We start from the raw sequence: 25,348 nt of genomic DNA, 5'->3' as shown, positions 1-25,348 counted from the left end.
CTGTAACAAATATAATTTAAGTTAGGATAACATTAACTGCAGTGAAACTTACCACAAGGCATGCACAACTAACTGTCAAACTACACTTTGAGCAAGGGAGATGACAAGCTGTTACTAAAAACAGGCCAAAAAGGAGAAGCGGAAAACCACACAAGTTGTTGTCTCGTACACCAACTATCTGCTGCAGGAGGGTGATAATTCTGATCGACCCTGTTCTCAGATTGTGTGATGGTCAGATCTCACATCTACTGTACATGCGTTAGTAATGTGTATTCACTTTTGAAGTTAAAGCAAGTTTCAGTTAGACTATTTCTGTGCAAGTAGCACCCTTCAGGAAGTGGGGACCTGAGCCTGCGACATATAACAGATGTTCACATCAACCGTAGAGCAGCAATGGTTTGACTACAACACGTGATGAAACCTACTTCCTCTAAAAGGAAGACTTGCACTTTCTCTCTTTTTGTGATCTGTGGCAGATTGATTTGATAGAGGCATGGCGGAGACGAGGTAAGAAAGACACCATTCTAGTGGGTTTGGGTTTGAAAATTGAAAGATGCTGTCATTGCTGTTTCCTTGCTTTTAAGTGTATTTGGGGTTTAGTGGGGGCCATTGGTGACTTAAAGAGATGTAACACCTGGGCAATGGTGTCAGTGGCCTGGGTCCTTACTGGACGCGGCTGATAGGTGGAAAGTTGTTGACACGTGAGGAATATCCGTTATTTTTGAGTATTATAGTCCAGAATCGTTATAACATAGTAGATGTTGTTAAGGAATGCCCTGTCTACGTGCAGTTAAAACAAGACATGCTAGATGCCACAAGATACCGTAGATTTGCTGTTGAACAAGTGTGAATTCAAAAAATAGAGAGCATTTGTATGTCTCTTTTTTTAAACGTTGCTAAAGTAACTTTTTGAACTTTTTGAAACTGCATTCATTATCCTGTCTGTCAATTGACATTTCTGCACAAGTCTTTACCAGAAAAATGACGATTTGTATCACATGTCCATCCTTATTTACTGCATTGTTAATGTGGTAATCAGTAAGAAGAAGAGACGTTAGGCTCTTCTATGCAAACATGAAGTACTTTGGTTGATTTCTGAATCAGTTTTTTGGGGGAGGGAGTTTTAGATTTGCTTCCTGTTGTGAGACACTGTGCAACTTTTTAAAAAAAACGTCAGTCAATAACACACATTTCGTAAAAAAACAACAAAATATTTTATGACATTGGCTGGATGTGCCTTAGTATTTACATTTACATGATCATTGTTTAGATTTAACATAGATTTTTGTCAGTGGGTAGATTTGTGAGAATCCTTAAATAAGCAGACTGAGTTTTTTCCTGCTCATCGAAAGACACATTACAGCAAGAGGGATGTTTTGCAATGCTTTGGTGAGGCAACTATTACAGGAAGGAAAGTTAAAGTCCTCAAGCTTAGGCCAGACTTCTAGAAGCGTCTGCCCCTAAATGTTCCTCATCTCCTGAACATCACAACTAAACCAAATGAATTAATGCACTCCCAAAAGCAAAAACAGCACTTTTAACGGCCTTCTATGAAGTGTTCTATATCCATGTAATTATTAGACATCTTGTGGATTAGAAATCAAGTATCAGTTGGATACTACTTATTATTTATCAATATTTGAATCAAAGGTGGACCATCAAGCTTTCCCAAACAAACTTTCTTTTCAAAAGTTTGTTTGGGCCCTCAAAAAGATGTTGCATCAAGCACACTTCATTTTCAAAAAAGATATTATTTTTTACTGCATCAGGATAGCATACACAGACATTTTGACTTAATAGCCTTCTTCAGTATACAGTATAGGTTATTTTACATCTATTGATTTATAAGAAATCTTATCAATTGGATAATACTTGTTTTTTTCATCAATATTTTAATCTTAACATTCACTTATGTTTTCATCTCCTTTTGACCAGAATCACCAATCTTCAGAATGTAGGGAAACAGCCGCCTATGATTCTGCCCCACCAGTTGACCGGAGCAGCACAAGGTACAGTCCAGATGCGCATCAAGAGCTCCCAGAGCAGCGGGGAACGCCTGAGTCAAACCAAGTCCATGGTCCTGCAGGATCCTGACCTGCCTCCCAAACCTGTGAGTATACACTGAGTGTACAAAACATTAGGAACACATTCCTAATCTTGAGTTGAACCCCTTTTTTCCCTCAAAGACTCCAATGCTTCCCACAGTTGTGTCAAGTTGGCTGGTAGTGGATCTCTACTCCGAATAGCTCGTTCCGTCTCATCCCACAGATGCTCAATTGGATTGATATTCCTGGACAGTCCTATCCTAGGGGCATTATCCTGTTTTAAAAATATACTGTTGCCATGAAGGGATGCACTTGATTGGCAATGATGTTTAGATAGCCTGTGGCATTCAAACATTGCTCCACTTTTATCAAGAGGCCCAATGTGTGCCATCCCAGCACCTACATCAGCCTGCAATGTTGACACACAGCATGTTAGATGCTTGTACTCATGTGATTATCTGCATACCCTAGTCCTCCCATCAGTGTGAAACAGCAGGAACCGGGATTCATCAGATCAGGCAATGTTTTTTTCCGATTTTCCAGTGTTCAGTGTTTTCGTTCCTTAGCCCACTGCAACCGCAGTTTTTTGTTTTGTTGCTAAAAGAAGTGGAACTTTGTAAGGTTGTCGGCTGCCATACCCCATTTGTGTTCAAATGAGTTGTGTATTATTTTATGGTTCTTTGGACACCAATGTTGTACTGGACTGTCAGTTGACTAACTGCAGTTCGTCTGTTGCTCTGCACATTTTGTGTCAGCCTCCTTTGTCCTCTTTCGTCAATTACCTGTTTTCGACCACCGGCCTGCCTTGGTCTGGATGTCCCTTAGGTGGTGGAGCATTCTTAATACACAAGGGAAACTGTTGAGCGTGAAAAAATCCAGCAGCGTTGCAGTTCTTGACAGTTGACACACTCAAACTGGTGTGCCTGGCACCTACTACCATTCCCCGTTCAAAGGCTTTTACATATTTTGTCTTGCCCATTCACCCTCTGAATGGCACACATACACAATTGTCTCACAATCCATCTCTCAATTGACTCAAGGCTTAACAATCCTTTTTTAACTTGTCTCCTCCCCTTCATCTACACTGATTGAAGTGGATTAAACAGATGACATCAATAATGGATCATACATCCAGAGCAAGGCAGTCACCTGGTCAGTCTATGTCATGGAAAGATGAGGTGTTCCTTATGTTTGTACACTCAGTGTAGGCGTACACACACACACACACATCTATCAGCCGGATATACTCTGATTTTAGAGGCTTATTGAATATTGTTAGCCATTTGGTGAACTGTGCTTATATAAATTCCAGTAATTATGATTATATTGTTTATAAACTGTTGTCGCACATTAGGTGATTATCATTAGCTTAATTGAGCTGATCTCTGTTTAACTCTGAGCACTTCCCTGTGGGAAAATCAGGGTAAAGATAAAACAGATGATGCATTTACAAAATGAGCAATCTGGTGTAGCATATTTGTAATAATGTAGCTACCATGTTGACAATGAACTGGACATAACCCCAACCATTTAATATTTTTCATAAGCTGGTGGAGGGGCTGGCTGACACCTCTATTTAACATAGTGGTTCCTGCATCGTATCACACAATACATCTATCTGTTGGCTAGAATGTTCATCTGCACAATTTCAGATACAAAATAGTATTAGATGTGTTTACAACAGGCCATTGACCTTCAATCCGTCAGTTTAGATTGCTTAACATACACCGTTGTATTGTAAACCTTCACAGGGTTTATTAGTAATTGACAGCAAACTGAATCACCCAGATGATCACTGCCGTGAGGCCACGTCTGCGGTTTTGTTGGGTTGCTTGTTTGCTAATTATGCAGATGATACTTGTTTGTGAGACGTCTTATACTGCAATAATACAGTTTGTCCAGAGGACAGAGATGCAAAGACTACTGGAGATAATGAACCAGTTCCTACGGACTACAAACATGGTCATTAACAACTCGGAACTAACACAACTCGGAACACGGAACGTTAGTGTTGCTTTAACATTGCATCAGTGTTCCAGAATGTTGTTCGTATTACAGATGTACTTTTCATTTCATTACATTCATTACACAGAGGGTCTCATCTAACAGACATCAAAATAAACGTTATTTGTTTACTCCCATGTATTAGATATGTTACCAGAGAGCAGAGAAATGCTTTCTTGACCTCCTCCAATGTATGGAAAGTGTGTTAAATCCAGTTGTACTGTGACCAGCTTCACCCTCTTACACTGTGATTAATGAGAGAATATAGCAGGACCCAATCATAATGAATATAGGACTCACTAGGGGCGTGCCGGGGTAGGCCTATCCTTTGAACAGTAGAGGGCAGGCCAGCACTGTGCTGAAGGATCAAACTGACTACCAAACAATACATTCTGTGAGCTGTGTTTCCATAGTAAAGGGTGTGGATATCGCAGAACTCTTGTTCAACTATGTATAACCTCAACCTCTTCTAAGCTACCTTTACTATAGCTATACCTAGTACTGCTTCTGCTGCTACTCTATTACTACAATACTGAAATACATGCAGTTGAGAATGGATTTGTCAAATGACACTATCAATAATCCTGCTGTATTTGTGTCCATGTTTATCTTTTGGAATGAGTGTTTACATTGCTGTGATATTGATCTGAATTCTCATGGTCTGATTTTGGTTAGCACTGAGTTGTGTGCGTTGTTAATCTGTTGTCACAATGCGAGGTCTCATCTCATTAACCCCACTGTTTCCATACACATTACTATCAGAGACTGTATAGTCTTGTATGATATAGACGTTGTATATGTTAATACATTGATGATACATTCACACGTAACCATACTCTGTATGCAGTATATTGCATCTTTACTGAATGGAATACATGGACTCTTAGCAGTACCTGTACGCCTTTAATTTCACTGAACCGATTTTACTAGCTAAGACAATATGGCCACAATCAAGCAACAGCTCTGATTTTAAACAGTCAGGGAAATCGGCTTCTCTTCAATATATCTTTCTGCTTTTCTGTTTCTGTAGATCTCTCGCCACCGGAGGAACCAGTCTCAGCATAACATTGGTGGAGCTGGAGCTGCAGAGACTCTCGTGAGTATGACAGGTCATCATAAATAACTGTTTGTATGGCAACATATGGGAAGGAATGTATTATACTTGGTTTATGATACTTTATTGCTATATGGTTGCTATTGGCTATTAGACTATTTCTATAAGTCTAACTTTTAAGTATTATTCACTATAAATATGTTTCTATGCTTTTAACTCAGCAGGCCTATTTTAGTTATTAAAATAAGTATATTTATTTTGTTTATACTGATAAAATAGCATGTGTTTTATTTTAATATTTAATATATGTTAAAGGCTAAATGTTACATCATTCATTTCAGGTTGTTTTGAAAGGTGAATATTTGAATAAAGCCAAAATATCAGATGGAGGCAAAAAACTGAGGAAGAACTGGGCTTCAACTTGGGTAGTCCTGGAGACTGATAAACTTCTGTTTTATAAAGAGAGCAAGCAAGAAGCCTTGATGAATTTGGTAGGTTTTTACAACACACACACACACACACACACACTAACACACACACACACACACACACACACACACACACACACACACACACACACACACACACACACACACACACACACACACACACACACACACACACACACACAGTAAAGTAAAAAAGTGACAGTTCAGTAAAGTAAAAAAGTGACATCAATAGGTTGGTAACCTGCTGAATACGAGGGGGCAATGTTCAATTACAGCCTCAAATCAACCTTCTGAGGGATTGCCTATTAGCATTATGAGTGCAAATGTTGAGTGAACACACGCTATGTGCATTTTAATTTGATGCCAGAAATGAAGCGTTTTCTTTTCATTTTCTGATTTCTCAAACTGGCAAATTAACTTTGGCTTTGATCCCAAGGACTGGAGCTCACCCCATCAAAAAGCAATGAGGAACTGTTTACCCCCTTGTGAAGTGGACTGCATATAGTGTGTGTTTGTGTTTGTGTGTGTGCATGTGTGCATGTGTGTCTGTCTATGTGTGTATAGTATGTGACTTTAATCCACCCTGCCCTGATGTGGTTCTGAGAGAGCGAGGGAGAGGGAGAGGTGGAGCGAGACAGAGAGAAACTGGTGACTGGCAGAGAGAGAGCGAGAGAAGGGGTGGTTGGGGGGAGTCTCTAAAATGAGCTTGCCATGCTTTTTAATGAAGCTCCAAGGACTTAATCAAAGCCCTCTCCCTTACTGAGCCCCACCAGGGCAACGGTCTGTCAGACTCTCCCCGTCCAATAGTTCATTATGGGCGAGAGAGACATTTCCACTTCCACATAGATTGACATATCTCCCCCCTTTCCGATGGAAATAGTTGGTACAGTGGAGGGTGGTTGTGTGTGTTTGGGGTGGTGGTGGTTTGTGTGTGTGTGTGTGTGTGTGTGTGTGTGTGTGTGTGTGTGTGTGTGTGTGTGTGTGTGTGTGTGTGTGTGTGTGTGTGTGTGTGTGTGTGTGTGTGTGTGTGTGTGTGTGTGTGTGTGTGTGTGTGTGTGTGTGTGTGTGTTCATTTGATAATTTAGTTTATCTTTGTTTCAGAGTAGAATAAACAGTTTATTAATCTCTTGTGTTATCATTTGGTCGCTGTGGGCAGTATTTAGGTTTGGGTCTGAATATACAATGTCGTCACCAGCATACAAAGTCAGGATATATGAGTTCACCTGCAATGTGTACATCATTCTATAAGGAGAGTTATTTATTCAGTAGAAACAAGAATGGACAGTATTTTACATCATCCAATTTATACACATGTAGTTTACTCTGTCTGAGGCAGGTACTATAAATCAAATATCACCTAATTTATCCAATACTGTACCTGTCAGCCAAGGTAGTTAATTGAGTCGTCAGGGTTCAGTTTATTCCAGACTGGGCATGTGGGATCTCAGTGAGCAAATCAAGGCCCAAGATAGCTTGATTTGATTCTGATTTATGGTGTTTACAATGTATTGTGATACTACATTGTAATACTGTTGTAGAATGTCCTTATCATCTTAATTTTCTACAGCATCTCGCTATAATTTACCCATGATTTCCCTCATCTGAGACCACAATAAAGGGAAATTATATCTAAATGAGTTCCCATGCCTTTAACACTGATTAGTTCTTCTTTAAAAAATCTACATTTTCTAAATCACATTCTCTTTGTCTGAAAATTATACCATTCTTGTTTTGATACGGTTACATACCGCTTCTTTAATTCCATAGAGGATATGAATAAGATATTAAAGGTTTGAATGATAGAGAATTACAGCACATGTACATTCTCAGTTTACAGCATAATGAATATGAAAAAGTGCTATAACAAAAGGGTAAGATCTGATATTTGGGTAGAGCACTTCCTTTTGTTTATTCATCGTGATTTATTTCAAATATCTGTCCATTATAAAGAAAGCGTCCCTCTTTAAACATTTATTTTGATATTTACTGCACAACTATGATATATTTAGGAGTCCCAGTCACAAACACAGCAGTGAAACTACACTGAACAAAAATATAAACACAACACACAACAATTTCAAAGAAGTTACAGTTCATATAAGGAAATCAGTCAGTTGAAATAAATTCATCAGGCCCTAATCTATGGATTTCTCATGACTGGGAATACAGATATGCATCTTCTGGTCACAGATACCTTAAATGGTAGGGGCGTGGATCAGAAAACCAGTCAGTATCTGGTGTGACCACCATTTGCCTCATGCATTTGCCTCATGCATCTCCTTCGCATAGAGTTGATCAGGCTGTTGATTATGGCCTGTGTAATGTTGTCCCATTCCTCTTTAATGGCTGTGTGAAGTTGCTGAGTATGGGTGGGAACTGGAATATGCTGCAGTACATGTCGATGCAGAGCATCCCAAACATGCTCAATGATTGACATATCTGGTGAGTATGCAGGCCATGGTTGACATGGAACATTTTCAGCTTCCAGGAATTGTGTACAGATCCTTGCAACATGGGGCTGTGCATTGTCATGCTGAAACATGAGGTGATGGCGGCAGATGAATGACACGACAGTGGGCCTCAAGATCTCATCACGGTATTTCTGTGCAATCAAATTGACATGTAATTGTTTTTGTTGTCTGTAACTTATGCCTGCCCATACCATAACCCCATTGCCACCATGAGGCACTCTGTTCACAACGTTGACATCAGCAAACCGCTCGCCCACACGACGCCATACACGCCATCTGCCAGTTGAAAACGTGATTAATCTGAAGAGCACACTCCTCCAGCATGCCAGTGGCCATCGAAGGTGAGTCTTTGGCCACTGAAGTTGGTTACAACGCCGAACAGCATTCAGGTCAAGACCCTGGTGAGGACGATGAGAACGCAGCAGCTGAGCTTCCCTGAGGCGGTTTCTGACAGTTTGTGCAGAAATTCTTCAGTTTTGCAAATCCACAGTTTCATCAGATGTCCGGGTAGCTGGTCTCAGATGATTCCGCATGTGAAGAAGCCAGATGTGGAGGTTCTGGGCTGGCGTGGTTACACTTAGTTTGCAGTTGTGAGGCCGGTTGGACGTAATGCTCAATTCTCTAAAATGACTTTTGTCTTATGGCAGAGAATTGAGCATTCAATTCTCTGGAAAGAGCTCTGGAGGACATTCCTGCAGTCAGCATGCCATTTGCAAGCTCCCTCAAAACTTGAGACATCTGTGGCATTGTGTTGTGTGACAAATCTGCACATTTTAGAGTGGCATTTTATTGTCCCCAGCACAAAGTGCACCTGTGTAATGATCATGCTGTTTAATCAGCTTCTTGATGTGCCACACCTGTCAGGCTGGATGGATTATCTTGGCAAAGGAGAAATGCTCACTAACTGGGATGTAAACAAATTTGTTCACAAAATTTGAGAGGAATAAGATTTTTGTGGGATCTTTTATTTCAGCTCATGAAACATGGGACCAACACTTCACATGTTGCGTTTATATTTTTTGTTCAGTATAGTAACCTTTATTCACTAAACACCTCTCCACTCTGCCTCTTATATGTCTGTAGAAACCTGGATGCAGCCCTGATGGGGTGGATCTCTGTGGGGCCGTGGTTGAATGGACAACAGAGAGGTCCAGCCGGAAGAACGTGGTTCAGGTACGGCCATTTTGTTTCTGCGTGAAGACAAGGATCAAGCAAGTTTACAATAAGACTGAGCAGCCTGTAAATTGTCTGTTTTAGTTGTTGATGATGGGATGTTCTCGGATGCACTCTTTCCTTGATAATTTCAGTATATAATAGACTCAACTTAAGATATTTGATCAATTTTCATAAATCATTTTTCGTTGCTTCCACCTGTTCAGAGAAGACATTTCAATTGAGTCAGATTGCATTTGAAGTTGATGTTAAGCCAACATCTTGTCTCTTCAGACCCAATGGCCTTTAGTTTAGGGAATTAGACCTTTGAACTTCTCAGTACTATCTTCTTATTGCCTTTTCAAGATACTCTTTGATAAAAGCTTAAGCCAGCAAAGCAAACTGATGATCAATTCATTGGCGGTGGCAGCACAAGTTTTCATGACAAAAAAAATGCTGTGATAAGCGGGAGAAAAGGAAGAGGATGAGAGCAGATTTCACGATCTCATCAGACGCTTAAGACACTTCATCGCTGCCGGTCGCTACTCTTCCGCACAGTATTTCAGCCTCAAAATGTTAATGCAGTGAAGATTAAAATGGGAATTACACCATAATCTTAAATAATCCAAGTGCTGTGGACAGAAAAGTGTGTGTAATGCCGACGCAAAGCTATTCTGAGTTCTGACAACATTGTCAATCAACACTAGGATTACAGTTAAAATTAGTACGGAAAGTTACTTTTAATTTCGCACCATTCCAGAGACTGATTTATACAATAATCGAAGAAATACCTCACAAAGATATGCCTGTCAGATGGGTAGATACGATTACAAAAATAGAATAGAAATGTTTGTTTTGTTCGCCCGCTTATACAGTATCTCCGCTCCCCATATCTCTGACTTCTAGATAGATCCCAATTTCTAAGATATTTCAAAGACGATGACAACATAATTGCTCTATTGAACCATGTAAACTAAGGGCCGGTTTACAGACTTGATGAGTTTGGCACTATTGCAAATGGTGATCTCAAAAGGCCATTCACTAGATTTGATATGGAGTAATAAAAATGTAGTGCAAAGTACCCAGTGGTTGCAGACATAAATGTGATTCTCAACTTTAAACCTTGATTGATGGTATCAGTATATAGACTGAATGTACAAAACATTAGGAACACCTTCCTAATATTGAGTTGCACACCTTTTTGCCCTCAGAACAGCCTCAATTTGTTGGGCCATGGACTCTCTACAAGGTGTCCAAAGTGTTCGACAGGGATGCTGACCCATGTTGAATCCAATCGATTCCCCTGATCGGTCTATGTCATGGAAAGATCAGGTGTTCCTAATGTTTTGTACATTCAGTGTATTTCAGTGTATTTCTTCCAAATCCAACATTTCAAATGCACAAGATATATCGATTGAATGCGCTTCAAATCCAATGTCCAAATATGACAAGGAGCCTCACCTCAATAAATACTGCAATCAAATAGGCATGAAGCTGAATCTTATTTTCTGCTCAGCGCTCTGCTCTCTATCACTATCATTCTCTGTGAACATTCCAGTAAGGAAGCGTCCTCCCTGGACAGTGTTGTCATTAACAGGCTACCCAGCCAAAGATCACAGGGTCATGACCCTGAGAAATGTGCCTCTCAGTCAGTCAGCGTTGACTTTCTAAGACCTCAGTGGTCACCAGCTGTTTTTCCCCACAGTAGCTTTTCAGATCAGCAACATGGCTGCTTGGCAGGCAGGAAGCAGCCAACCTGCTCTTTCTAGAGGAAGTCATGGGTAAAAGGATAGAGGAGAGCTGAAACTGACTCATTAAGGCAATGCCCGCCTGAAAAAAAAGTATGTTTTTCTTATCTATAAAGTTGAAAGTTTACTGAATGTGTGATCGACTGAGGAAATGGTTCAATCACTTTATGGGGGTCCTGCAAGGGAATTAACATGGTTAGAAGAAAGCTCTGGTTTGGTTCGAGGGCAGCTGAAGGAATAGTAAAAGTGTTAGAAAAAGTTGTTGATGGAAATGGTTCAGAAATAGGTGTTCATGTTATTCATCTACCCAGCTTATTTATTCACTTTTCTTCTTTCTTTTTGTCATTGTGGAGGAGTGACAAGGTTGGTGACACAAAGGTCTTCCATATTCCACAAGCAGGGGAAAGAGGATGGGAATGGGAGGAGGGTGTTAACTGAGGCCATTGTCACCCACAGTATTTATTCAGCTGCAGGCTTCTTTTTAGACTTGACACAAGTCTGTTACTCACCCTTCCCGTTATCTCTTCACTCACCAATATCATAATTTGTGTTTATGAATAGATGGACATTGTTCTTCATGATTCAGTATTGCCCTACCAGGAGCTTAAGGAAGGAGGGACTTTGTTTTCCTTCAAGGTTACTCCACACTTCAGCTTAGCGAGACACTGTGAATAACCTTCACTTGGTCTCTACATAGGAAATTCTTAAAACAATGCAAGGTTCATGTCTGCTACATTTTTATCAGGCTATCAGTTACACAGCCAGGGTTGACAAAGTGAAACGTAACCTTGCAGAAACAAGGAGGGAGCTCTGGTCTTTGTATTTGGAGTCCTTTGACACCTGAGGGACCCCCATATCTTGTGCCATGCTCACGGAAAGAATGCATACACAAACATAGTTAGAAACCAGAGAAAACTGTGGTCAATTGTGATGTGGTTGTTTTGAGGCTGAGAGTAAGTCACTTCTGCGTCTGTATCAGTCTCAGGTTAAACATCGCATGAGGATTGACAGGAAATACACATATTTGACTGCAATATGAGATATGAGATATGTCATTGTTCGTCACACAGCTGCCTTATGATACATAAGATTGTAAAAACATACAAAAAGGTTCACTGAAGAACAGAGATTGTTTAAACTTCACTATTTGTACTGTGATAAAAATAAAAAAACATTTGAAGAAGCATAGAGGTAGGAGGGGACATGGTGCAGAAAAGGGACATGAGGAGAGGACATGCTTTAGCTTGGGGAACCATAAACCAAACCATATATAAGGCTATATGAGGTTAACATTTGTCCGATCAAAGTCAGACACATTGAGCAGAACTCTGTATTCCAAACTGCAGTCTATCTATATTGAGCTGTCATACCAGGGGTGGCAGGTAGCCTTGAGGTTAGAGTGTTGGGCCAGTAACTGAAAGGTTGCTGGTTCGAGGACCGGAGCTGACAAGATAATAAATATATATAAAAAATCTGTAGCTGAGCAAGGCATTTAACCCTGATTGCCTCAGCGGTGCTGTTCAATGGTGACTGTGACCCTACTCCCTGTGTGGGTTTCAGGGGGTTGGGATATGCAAAAACACATTTCCATTACAAACTTGTGTTTAACAGGAGAAATATAAGCACCCCCCAAATTATATACTAAAAATAATATGTCAAAATGTCTGTTTCAGAAGACTCTGAATGGAAATGCCTGGCACACTGTCTTTATAACCAAAAGCAATTCATAAGTATTTCAACATTATTTGTTTTTTTTAAACTATTATCAGCATTGATGAAAGCAGATAGTCTGTTTGAAAAGGACTAACGGCTCAAAAACTATCCCACGAGGATAATAAAACGAGAAGTATCTCTGACGTTGCTCAACAAATGAAAAGGAGCACAACTTTGAATAAGTGGTCATGCATTTTTCATGCCTTTCTGCATATCTAAGTGTTTGAGTCTGGCTTGAGTGAGTTAAAAGCAAATAACAAAAGGAGCAGAAAAGTCCAAATTGCATCAACTCCACCAGAAGAAAGAGAGACAAAAAGTAGTGTAGTGTCAAAGGCGTCTGGTTTTAACCACTGGCCGCTGCTACAGAGACGTCAACACCAGCATCCTTCTCTCATCACTAATTGATTCTTTGGAGTTTTGGGCGACTCTCGCTGTGAGCCCCCTGTACCCTCTCTGCTCTGACAAACATCGTTCTCATAGTCACGATGTGGAAAAACAGACTTCAACAACAACCATGGAGAGAAGACAGAAACAACTAAGATGATGAAATAGAGCCCAGGGCTAGAAAATAATGAGTCCATTTTAGTGGAGGAGCTTTAACCTGCCACCACTCTAAAAACATTGCTTTGTCTTGACTAATCAACAGGAAAGTTTAATATTCTTGCGAAAGACCCGTAATCACTTCAGGAAGCGTCCTTCTGAGTGTTAAAGGTGAATTATACTGGCAGGATGTCATCCTAATTTTTTCGGAAGAAGTTCATTGAGGTTAGCACAGTTTTTGATCTTCGGATTTCTGTATGAGCCTCAACCTTTCTAAAGATCAGTCAGATGAAAGGCATTGACTTTTACAACTGGCTTGGCCCTTGTTACACCAACACAGAAATACGGAACACCTCCACATCATTATGCATCAGCCAGGCCCTGAAGTGTAGGAGCTGTATCTTGAGTGGAGTAAATAAGAAAAGCTGGACCAGATCGATGTAAATGAATGTATTTACTATTTAAAGCAACTGAAAGATCAGTACAGTAGATTGTCAGAGCAGGTTGTAGTTTGTACAGTAGGAGTAGGATTTATCCAGTGCCTACTGGTCCCCTGATCCCAGGATGTAATCGTCCAAAGCTGCTGACCTGACTACTTTAATGCCATCTGTCTTAAAGCTCACGGTGCCTGATTGCTTCTTGATGACCAGCCGTGATTACGATTGTGAATAGGAGTGGCTCGCTCCCAAAATGGATCCCACATCACATCACACACAAATAGAGGTAGCCTCTCACAGATACAGACTTTGCTTGTACTAGCCAACACTACTTTGGTCTAGGAGATTGACCTGTGGTTAACCTTTTACTGCTGTGGGCTAAATCAGGGTCACACAGAGTGTTTCTTGGTAGTCTTAAACAAATCTACTTTGAAACAAAAGTATATACCTCACAGACATGGTTATGGGGGGGGGGAAGAAGAAGACACCTGTACCGTGTCAGATATAAAGTTGAATGTATTTCGTTTGGAGTTTATCCAAGTATTACACTTTATATACATCACAGACGACTGAAATATAACAAAACCGTTTCACATAGAAACACCGTATTTTCTGCATATTTTTTTTGTTTTATTGTTTATTAATTATGAAATGATGAAAAATATGAATAACGTTCCACCCACGAGGCCACTAGAGGGTGATTTGGTCACTTGACTGCAGGAAAGGGCTACACACAAAAAGAAGCTTCTAACTTCCATAGTGTTGATGACAGTAGGCATCGGCCAACAACTAGTAGCTTAGTTTATTTAAAATACAGCCTATACTAGAATGTTAATGGGAAAGTTAGTTGGACCATAATAGCAATATCCAGATCAATGAATGAATAATACCACATTTTGTTTGATTTTGAGCAATCACATTTTATATAATGAGCATATCCTTGCATTTCATTCTCGACTGCTATTCCTTCATCCACCTCCCTCTTGTCTTGTCATTTCTTGTCCTTCTGGCTGGAGGGTAGAGACCGCACCACTAAGACATGCACCATATTGTAGCGATGCATGTCTCCGTGGTGTCAGAGCTGCGGGAGTCTGGAGCTCTTTAACAGTGTTATCACAACTGGCGTTTCACACTGTACCTCACGGCCATGCGCACGGATTGATATGTTTCGGAGTGACTTTGTGATAAGTGTTATGGATAATTGGCCCAGGAGGATGGCAAAAGCTTAGGGCTTCAAATGGGGTCGTAAGATTATTGTATATCAATCTATTCACATAACAAACAAAACACATTACCATTATGAGAGGACGGCCTGTCCGTTTGTCACTCTGTGGTCTGTTAGAGTACCATCATACGTTGTATTTTTATACATATGGATAGCACATTACTCCCAGCTCGGAATAAGGGTAGTTACAGCTCCACTTTGTTACTAAGTTATTACACATTTATTCTAAGCTGTGAAGTAAAGTGGCACTGTGATTTTTTTATATCTTGTCTCTTTCTCCACAAACCATGTAAAAAAAAAAAAAATTAAACAATGAGAGCGTTTGAAAGATTCTTCCCTGTAACCCTTAAACACAGATACTTTATGACAACAGAGTCGCAAGGCAGCTGGCAATAGTCCCAGATTAACACAGAATGTCACCTTGTGAAACACTAGCCGTCATCTAAGGCCTGACCCCTACAAGACGTAGTCAGGTTCCCCATGTCATTCTCTCAGCTGGTCCTTTCTCGCACGCAACCCCCCCTTTTTTTTAAAATGCTTTTATCTGTGTATTTCATTCTGTCACTGGAACACAGTGTTCTTATTCAAAGGAGGGAAACAAGTTGAAAACATAATAGTTTATTAAATTGCATCAGCATTGCGTTACGTTGATTGCGTAGTTGTAAGTTACCTTCGTAATGCTCCCTCTGAAGTGGGTCTCAGGAGACTTGAGATGAGGACTTAATCCGTTAAAATGACAGTCTCTCTCTGGTAGTCCCAGAGCGTAGAAAAGGTATTTGTGGTGTGGCCCTTCTTCCTCAAAGCTGCTTATATTGAAGTGGGCATTAATTTGGTTCTTCAGAGAAACAGTGAAAGTATATAGTATGTTAATCGCCAGTACGGTGGAAGGATTTAAACCCCCAACAGCAGATTGCCTTGGAGATTACAATTTAGAAATGAACTTCAGTTAAACCACATGACTTAATACTAGCCAGACATGCATCACACAGTATTAAATGTTATACCTTTCCTATGTGGAGAAATGTGAGCCACCAAGATTGAGCATCTGGGATGAGTTCAGGTCATGGAGCAAAGAGAAGAGAAGTGAGCAATTTGTGGGTTATGAATTGTGGAGATTTATTACATTTTCAGCAAATGATGGAACATTCTTATGACAACTGTCGCCTTGGCCTAAGATAACTCAGCAGTACATTGCAGGATTAACATTCTGCTCAGGTCAGACCTAAATAAAAAGCATCCAACACTTAGATACTCTTTAATTTCACACTATTTCCACTGTTATTCTAAGAACTTTTCTTTCTGTGATTATCATCGCAGTTTTGACACATCTACAGATATTTTGTTGCAAATTGGAAATAATTAACTTGGCAAAGTAGAATGCTTCCACATTGCATTGTTCCTTTATGAAGAACCACAATTAATGTTTAATTTAAGAGCCACATGCAAATGTAAAGGCACAAATGGCACTCTCCTCTCTGCTCCGCTGTGCATATTTAAATATTAATGGCTCCAGTCAAAATAAAGCCCAGAAATTCAACACCCTCTTTATTAAGAAATGTGATGAAAAAAATTGATTTATTTCATATTCTTTTTCATTTCTAAAAGCAAAACACTACTTTGCACTGGTTACTATAACTGCATTTCACTTCTTAAAAATACACATCAAACTTTTGACTTTTGTTTTTGTATAGTGGCAATGAGCTGAATATATTCCCTGAATAGAAGTCAAGTCATACCGTATATATGCAGTCATTTTACAATGCATTTCCATTGCATTGTCAAAGCTGATTATCTCCTATAATACCTCACATTTCATAACAGTCTATGAATTACCAACTATTGGTCTGTTGGTTATAAAGAACAATGTTAATCAGTGGTATAAACTATATAATTACATTTTCATTGTCCTTCTTTATTAATTCATATGTTTGCCTATTGTTTTGTTTGACTGTGGACTATAGCTAGCATGTTGATATGAAGGTTCTTTGGGGGATCTATCTGCTTTCACATACATTAGCATCTCCAGCAAACATTTGCCTGAGAATAAAATGACCATGCTAATTAAAATCACCAACTCTTAGTTCAAGAGGCCTGTGCACGTCAGGATTAATATCATGGCATACTAAGGAGTTTGCGTCGTCCCAACGAACCTACAGCTCAATATGAGCCTGAGAGGCGGTGCTCTACACACTGTACCTTTGTGCTGGCTCAGATTAGGACAGTTGACATGTGAACATGGAGACTGGGTAGGGCCATATTTAGTTGAAGGAGCTTATCTCCATTTTTCATTAACTGAATGAATAGACACGAAGCGTCCGCTGTCATTTCTCTGCGCTGCTTCAGATAATCTTAAATGCATCTTTAAGATGCTCCTAAAAATATATATATTTTTAAGCAGTTCACTCTCAATTTTTGATTAAACTTCAGAGGGAAGAGTCTGCCTTATCAGGAAGTCAGATATACTTTGGTGTAAGCCAGACATTTCAATAGGGTTCTGTTTCCAAGATGACAGGAGAAGAAAAAGGACGTAATGTTCAGGATGCATTTCTGTATGAGGATCCCATGGACTACATGATAAATCCTGAGTCTTAAACCCCAATATAAAGAGGATTGTAGGCTAGCTTCACCATGATATGGACACACTGGATTTCAACAGAGATTCCAAGTTGCAGGGACCAGTTAATAAACAGTCACTAATATTGGTTTCCTCTTTCAAGGCCTAGGATTTTAGGCTTATGATTTGAAGTTGACATCCAGGCACATAACTTAAAAATCTTTGCAAATCTCTCATTGATATTAATAATGTACGTGAAAGGTTGCTTTACTCATTCTTCAAATCAACTCGTACTATGATTCTAAAGCTCTGACATACTGGTGTAAATCATTTCTGCCAAATTATACAATTATGAGGGGCTGTGAATGGCAAAATGAAACATCAATGCATACAGTCATCCCAGTTGAAGGTAGCGAGATCAGTCCCCTGTGGGAATAGAGAGGGAACTCAGTGTGTCCACCATCTAACATTTATAAGAGGAACAGACTGTAACTAATGCAAAATTCATGCAAATACATCTAACTTGGGTTATAAAACAACCTATCCAAGTCCATTATGTTCCAGTTAATCGTGGAGAGAAGAGGTGATACAAACACAACCGATCTGTGTTGTTATTTATAGGATGTATTGTACATGGTAGTGGTTGAACATTTTTTACACAGGTTCCTGTACGCATTTGTTATGTTTTGTGTATCTGATTACACATACTTTATGCTAGAGAACAGAAAATAGATCCTCGGAGCCCAAGGTTTGTGTGTTTGTGATTGTTTTGAGAGCACTTTCAGATTCACCAGTGAGCCTCCCCGTAACCTGTCCCCCACATTGCAGCGTGATTGCAGAGCCTATTACTGACACATCCTGGGGAAGCCTCCAGGAAAAACAATGTTCCAGAGCAAACATGCTTGTTCAGATGCTTGTAACCCAAGAAAAGAGGGATGGCAAACTCACTCTGACAAGGATTGTGCCCCTAACCATTCTCTGTTTTTATCTGGCATCACAAAAGCATGCTGCTTAACTGCTCCTGACGTTTTGTAAGGAAGTCACAAAAGTCAGTTCCACAATAGTCCCAAACTTTGAAGGTCCATGTAGGGTAACCATGATTGCATGAGTGGAATATTGGGACAGCAAGATGTGAGATGCTACTCCCCAAGGCTACGAGTGACTTTGCAAGCATGGTTGTTGATAAAATATGAAATTTCCTCCTCAGAATTTGTTAAAAGGTTTTGTGTGACAAAAATAATTACAGTCTGGTCTGGCTTTTCATGCTGGATTAAAGAGATATTAATATACGAAGGGGAAAAGGTTACTCACATCCCAAACTCCATACGGTAAAAACACTTCCTCTAAGGAATTATCACATAGATGAATGATGAACAATTGTCAACATTTTAACTAATTTAGGAAGATAACATGCGAAAATAAGTTTCATCATTATGTATGGTATGAAATACCATTTTATCTCCTTTTTATGTTATTTTTACCATTTCCGTTACAAAACATGAGCAAAATTTAATCAGCTGTAATATCAACCACACTTGACAATGCTGACCTTGATGTCATGGTTTCTCAAAGACTTTTACTAACAGTACAGTTATTCTGTTTGACGGCGCCAAATGCTGTTACTACACTGTTGCAGAGATGCAGAACAGGCCTGATATTAAGATGACAAGTATCACACTAATTATGTTTTCCCCTCTGAGAATACAGTCTGCATTTGTCTCTTCTTTTGGCACACACACACACACACACACACACACACACACACACACACACACACACACACACACACACACACACACACACACACACACACACACACACACACACACACACACACACACACACACACACACACCCCCTGCACAACGTGAGCTTCTTGTCAAACACAGAGAGCACACATATTAACAGGCACATAGCTGAAAAGACTCAACAGACCAAGGGAATGAGTATCAAGTGCAAAGTCTGCTGATGCTGGAGTGAGCATAGTCTTACAAACTCATGTGGATCAGTAGGTGTCATTAAAATGATATGAAAATGTAAATATTGATTGTTAGTTTAGGGTATTATGAATTCTAACCTTTGCTATTCGGTATGTATTATGCCCCGCTTCATGGGAATGCATTAGGTAAAGGCCTGTTTGTTGTTGTACCTTTATTGAGGTCAATTTGAGCGTTCTCTGTTCCAGATAACAACCAGCTCTGGCAGTGAGTTCCTTCTCCAGGCTGACAATTACCCCACAATATGTAAATGGCATGATGCTATTAAAAGCACAGCTGACAACTTGGTAAGCAGTTTCCTGTTTCTTACAGACGGTGTATTTGAAGTTCAACATTTCTGAAGTGTTTATGATTTTGGATATTGAAATTATTAGTCATAACATGCTTCTCGAAATGAAAGTAAGACAATTCCATAAATCATTGACTATATATCAGGTCAAACATATAATTGTATGTTCCACGTAGTGCAGATAATCGCATAGACCTGCTTTACTGAATAATGACTGATAATAATGAGGTACTGTATGCAACCAGTTACCTTTGGACTCTGAAAGGTTGTAACCTCCTTTCTGATGTAGTCTAAAGGAGCTGGAGGACAGGCCTCTGGCAAGCCTGGCATACAGAGAGCAAACAGCACAGAGTACCTACCCAGACATGGGTTGCCTAGCAAGACACTGTCACTGCCAAAACCTGCGCCTGATTCCCCCTGCACAAAGGAACCTGAACACAGACGTTCACTCAGTAAGTTGTCTCCAACGACTATAGTTCTACTACAGATGCTAATCAAAACACTTCTTGACGTGTTAGTACAAGCTGGAACTCGGAGGTATGCTGATTAAAAGTTGTCTCTTATCTGTGCTACTGTAGGGATTTAATTGCTCAAAACATAACTTTTCCAGGGAAATGGTTGCTCACACATTTGCATAATGTATGTGTGCTCATTTCCCTTACCCACCAACATGATAAGGTCTGACAGCTTTCCTGATTTTTAGTGGCACTTTTTTGCGTTTTCTTTTTATATGCCCAAAATGTGTGTGGGACTGTTGATTTCAATTATGGCTCTTGTAGGAACATGACACAAGAACATGCTAATTAACATTATGTCATCGTATGTCAAGTAGCAATTATGTTAATCCCTGTCATTGGTTCAAATCAATCTCATCACCTTAAGCGCTGCGAGACGAATATATTGATGTTGGATGAGCATATTAAAATCTCTAATTAGGGGCCAGGGACATAGAGGCCAAGATCCAGTCTCTTATGTTCAGCTGCTTGAACCTTTCATTATGGGTATGATTCTGGCTATGTTCATGTGAATTTATGCCCATGAAAAAGACAGTACTTTACACAAACTGGAGAGCAACATGGATAGCTTTTTTTCCACTGTAGGTCCTACTGTATGTTTTCAGGAAATGATATACAATCACCTGACAACAATATTATTTGCTTTGCAACTCTGTCTAACCCAACTGTAATACAATAAATATATTCAACTTGTTTCTTGTATGGCAAAGCTAGTCCGTAGACAAAATAGGTCATTTGATTCATTTGGGAGGAGCAGTGTTCATTTTTATTAGAATGACAAGCAGCACCCGGACTTTAAAAAAACTACAGGGAATTCCTCTAGACATGGAGAAGTTCAATTGGAATGAATAATAGAAAAAGACAGCCATGGGAGAGACCCCTGGAAGGATGCCTAATTAATAAATAACAGTGGGACTCTAACGAGAGAGAGAGGGGAATAGCGAGGGTCAGGTAGAGAGATGAGGTGAACCATGCTATCCACCTCCACTTTACTGGTTGAACATTGTAAGGGCATATAGGCCTACTGAGCCTGTCTATAGACACATCTAAACACCCTAGCTTTCCCTTTCACTTGTTGCCATTTAACCGTGTGTCTGTGTGTTCCTGACAAGTTTTCAAGTCTTCCAAGCTCACCTACAGCATGTCGGACAGTGCTGATAAGAATGGGGTGAAGAACAGACTCAAAAAGTTCATCTCAAGACGGCCTTCTATGAAGACTCTACAGGAGAAAGGCATCATCAAAGGTATCACAGTATTCTGTTTTAAATGTACCAGTATAAGTGTATTCTTTTCCACCACACCTCACATGTTGTGAAGAACACAAATCGTTCAAAATGTGTTGTACATTTTGTCATCTTTTTCTATTAGGACAGCCCTTCAAAGAAGAAAAAAGAGAGTTAACTGTGTCTGTATATTCCCAGATGTCACAATTTATTTTATAATTGATTGTAAATATAGAATATTTGAAAAGGTCTTTCCACGTTTATTAGGAGTCACAGAACAACAGTGATTGATAAAATTAAACTGAATGCATTTTACTTGAACAAACCATGCCAATCCAACCGGCAACCACAGAATCCATTCCTCTAAGGGGGAACTAATTTATTGAGCGCACGGTTGAAGGAAAATACACCATTAAAGGGCATATTTAAGCACATTTGCAATCCTTAGAAGAAGGTAACGGTATTTGGAATTTCCCCCAGCTTCAAGGAGACCCTTTAATGTTGTGTCCACGGGACAAACGCTAGATCAAAGGGAGAGGACGTTATTGACGGAATAAATGAAATACTTCTGGATTAAGGAGTGGGGCAGGTGGCCTCCAGACTGTCCTATTTGGCAGGGCTGGTGGGCAAGCCACTTCAGAGAGTGTGCTTCCTCAAATCAGGTCCCCCCCCTTTCCTATCGTACTTCAGAATGCAAATTAAATCCATGCAACGCGAGGGTTATTTGAATTCCTTTAGGAGGGGTAATTTTGCTCCATTTCTCTGCCCCCCTTCCTCTCTCCCTCGTCTTTTCTCTTGCTTATCTGCCGAGCGCTGGGAAGTGCATTTTGTATGCAAAGGTGCCGCGCTTGCAGTCATTTATGTATTTGGTGCACACTTCCCTCCAGTGTATAAACAAGAGAGCGCGATCTTTGATGTTGCACAGTGCTAGAGAGACAGCACTGTTCAAGAGTCCCGATAATGTAACATAAGCCAGTTGATGAGTGAGAAAGTGTACCTCTGTGCACAGTCAGTTTGAATTCCAGTGTATGATTGATGAGGTATGCTTTGCTAACCCTAGCTTTTGCTAGCCCTATAGGGCGTCTACTAGAGATTAACTGACCAGAGTTAGTGACCACAGAAGCCTGAGTTTATTGCCAGTAAGGACAGGTTAAATGAGGGACGCCTCAGTACATTTTAAATGGACAAAAGTAGAGTAATGAAGCAATGAGAATGTTCATATAAGGCAAGAAAATGTGGCCCCCCTCTTCCTCTGATTGGAGCAAAGCGGCCTGGGATTCTCAGGGTTCATGGGAAAAAATGTTAGCGATAAAATGCTAAGTGTGTGATTAAACATTAGATTGTTTATCCTTTACCAATGTGGCCGTGGAATCCATGTAGCCTACTGTTAGTAGCACTGTTCTGGAAACAGCCATCAGAGGAAAGCAGGGCAGTAGGATTCAAGAGCGATGAGTGTTACTACTCATGCTATGAAATAATTACCTATCCCTCCACATAATGATGATGATGATCAATGGACAGTATTAATGAGATTTTTCAAGCGTGAATGGAATGACTTATTAAACAGACCTTTTAACGTTCCACCAAAATTCCTGAGATCTGAAAACAGACATTTCAACACATTCCACGTTTGAGGACTTTTGATGCAATTAAATGCAATATCTGATGATTACTGCTAATATCTATATTTTTACACTGTCTCTAGTTCAGTAGTTCTGGGAAATAGATTTTTTTACTGAACAAATCATGTCTTTTTTTCCTCACAGATCAAGTGTTTGGATGTCACTTGTTGACACTTTGCGAGCGGGAAGGGACCACTGTGCCAAAGTTTGTCAGGCAGTGTGTGGAGGCCGTCGAAAAAAGAGGTACGCAGTTTTACTAAAATTGTTATATTTAATTAATATTTTGTTTATGGGAAATAAATCAACAATGGATAAGATGTGTGTGGGAAGTATGTACTGTATTGTCCTCCTGTATTTGGTAGTTTGACCCTTCTCCACACCCTGACCCTGTCGAGTCGGCCTGTCCACCTCAGTGATGCTTCATCTCACACAGTTACAGTAGCTGCTTCAGCATTTCACCACTGTTTACACTTCCCCCTCTGTTTTGACATTTGAGAGTGAATATGAAAAGAACTATAGTTGAGAGTGCCTGTTTTATAAGACGTGTATCCCGGTCATTGACTCGTAGTGTTCTCACACAATGTGTGTGATCAGTAGTTTCCCAGGCTCCGTCACATAGCTGGCCAGGCAAAGGCGCTGAACCCTGAGGAAAATGCTCCTCGGCATCCCAAATCACTCACTCTTGGTCCGCGTCCAATTCCGAGTCCACTTCAGACTGTTTATAACGCGCTGAAATTGAGACTGAATTATGTGTTTGTGTAATGGGTTCCGTTTGTGGTTTTGGCTGAACATTTGTTCAGGACTATTAGTTATCTGGGGGTAAAATTGCTGTGGCCCGATAAACACGCTGAGAAAATAATAATGATTAAGAACGTCTTTTAACTGTAATGATTATGATCTAAAGGTCTGTTGCATTTCTTGATACACGATGGACTTTAGTGTGTTAGAAAATAAACCTTTAGACACGCACTCATACACATGCGCGCGCACACACACACACACACACACACACACACACACACACACACACACACACACACATACACACACACACACACAACATTTGGGAGGCCATTGGCTGGGCTCTGGACACAGCAGGGAAAGAACAAACAAACAACTTCTGACTGCTTTCTATGTAAACAAAGGGCCAAACACTGGGGTGAAATTCCTCTGGACATCTTAACACTTGAGCTGCAGAAAATAGACAGGACGTTATACAAGAATGCCTTGCAAAGAATGAAACGTAGGTCTTCTTTACTTTTCAAGTCAACCATATCCTCAAGTTACCCCACCAGTGACAGCGGTATAGTACAGTATATAGTGTGCCACTGTCAAATGCTCGGGAATGTGGACGGACATTCATTAGAGCAATTGATAGAAAGAGCCAGAGGAAAGTGTCGCCCCAGCTACCTCTATGCAGCGGCAGTGTTAGTTTGCACTGACAACAGTGTGACTCAAATATTTAGCATTACATTATCTGTAGCCTAGCCTGTGTTTCAACTTTTAAGCCTCCAGCCTTGTGTATTTAAATGCTGGTCACTTTTTAATTTATATATTTTTTTAAATGGCTTGTTTTTAGAGTATGGACAGTGAAAGCATGACAATCTATCAAATGCTGTTGAGCTGGTTTGGCAGGCTGGTCTCCTGTACTTGGATGCAAAAGAAAATGGCAGTCAGACTCTATAATCAAAGTAATGCTCAAAATGTCACAGTGAAATAGAGCCGTATGTTGTCCAAGTCCAAGCCCCTATCTAGGCAAGATGTCAACTATCCATTCCACTGCAATGAATGTACACATTGTCTATTGTAAAACCCAGGAATTGTATCTAAATGTGTCATTTATGGTCATATAAGTCCAAATCAAAACGTAGTCTTGTCAAATCTGCTTGTATTTAATGTCTAACTTGTATCCACCAGGTTTAGAGGCTGATGGCATCTACAGAGTGAGTGGTAATCTAGCCACCATCCAGAAGTTACGATTCTTGGTTGACCAAGGTACAGTATGTTCTGTCGTTTAATTCACTTGTGATTGACTATGTTATAGTGTTTGTAACAGTGGTTGACTTCATACAGTTCAGTTTCTACTGGATATCATATAATGAACACAACAGGATTCGAATAGGGTTCAATTAGGGGGCTTTCTTTGTGATACAATGGATACAACTAAGACAGTGTGTTCTGTTGAAATCAAATTGTATTTGTCACATGCGCCGAATGCAACAGGTGTAGACTTGACAGTGAAATGCTTACTTACAAGCCATTAACCAACAATGCAGTTTTAAGAAAATACCAAAAAAAGTAAGAGTAAGA

The 25,348-nt window shown here is 40.0% G+C and overlaps 1 protein-coding gene across 2 annotated transcripts in view; it reads left to right on the top strand.

Moving 5' to 3' along the window:
- The first annotated feature begins 247 nt into the window (after nucleotides 1-247).
- Nucleotides 248-25,348, top strand: part of LOC139546776 (rho GTPase-activating protein 15-like) — a 43,618-nt gene continuing 18,517 nt past the window's right edge. The window contains exons 1-10 of one of the 2 annotated variants that reach the window (XR_011669271.1): nucleotides 248-507; nucleotides 1,936-2,110; nucleotides 5,080-5,145; nucleotides 5,445-5,594; nucleotides 9,107-9,196; nucleotides 19,578-19,676; nucleotides 19,968-20,130; nucleotides 21,306-21,437; nucleotides 23,183-23,281; nucleotides 24,956-25,033. Coding sequence is in view for 1 of the 2 variants with exons in the window: in XM_071355547.1 (XP_071211648.1) it covers nucleotides 494-507; nucleotides 1,936-2,110; nucleotides 5,080-5,145; nucleotides 5,445-5,594; nucleotides 9,107-9,196; nucleotides 19,578-19,676; nucleotides 19,968-20,130; nucleotides 21,306-21,437; nucleotides 23,183-23,281; nucleotides 24,956-25,033 (1,066 nt within the window). In the remaining variant the exon portion in view is untranslated. The remainder of the gene's footprint in view (nucleotides 508-1,935; nucleotides 2,111-5,079; nucleotides 5,146-5,444; nucleotides 5,595-9,106; nucleotides 9,197-19,577; nucleotides 19,677-19,967; nucleotides 20,131-21,305; nucleotides 21,438-23,182; nucleotides 23,282-24,955; nucleotides 25,034-25,348) is intronic. The other variant, XM_071355547.1, reaches the window with a different exon arrangement.

This window comes from Salvelinus alpinus, chromosome 20 (genome assembly GCF_045679555.1).
Source record: "Salvelinus alpinus chromosome 20, SLU_Salpinus.1, whole genome shotgun sequence".
Taxonomy (NCBI): domain Eukaryota; kingdom Metazoa; phylum Chordata; class Actinopteri; order Salmoniformes; family Salmonidae; genus Salvelinus; species Salvelinus alpinus.
The sequence above is the reverse complement of the archived record's forward strand: the minus strand, read 5'-3'. Positions and strand labels throughout refer to the sequence as shown.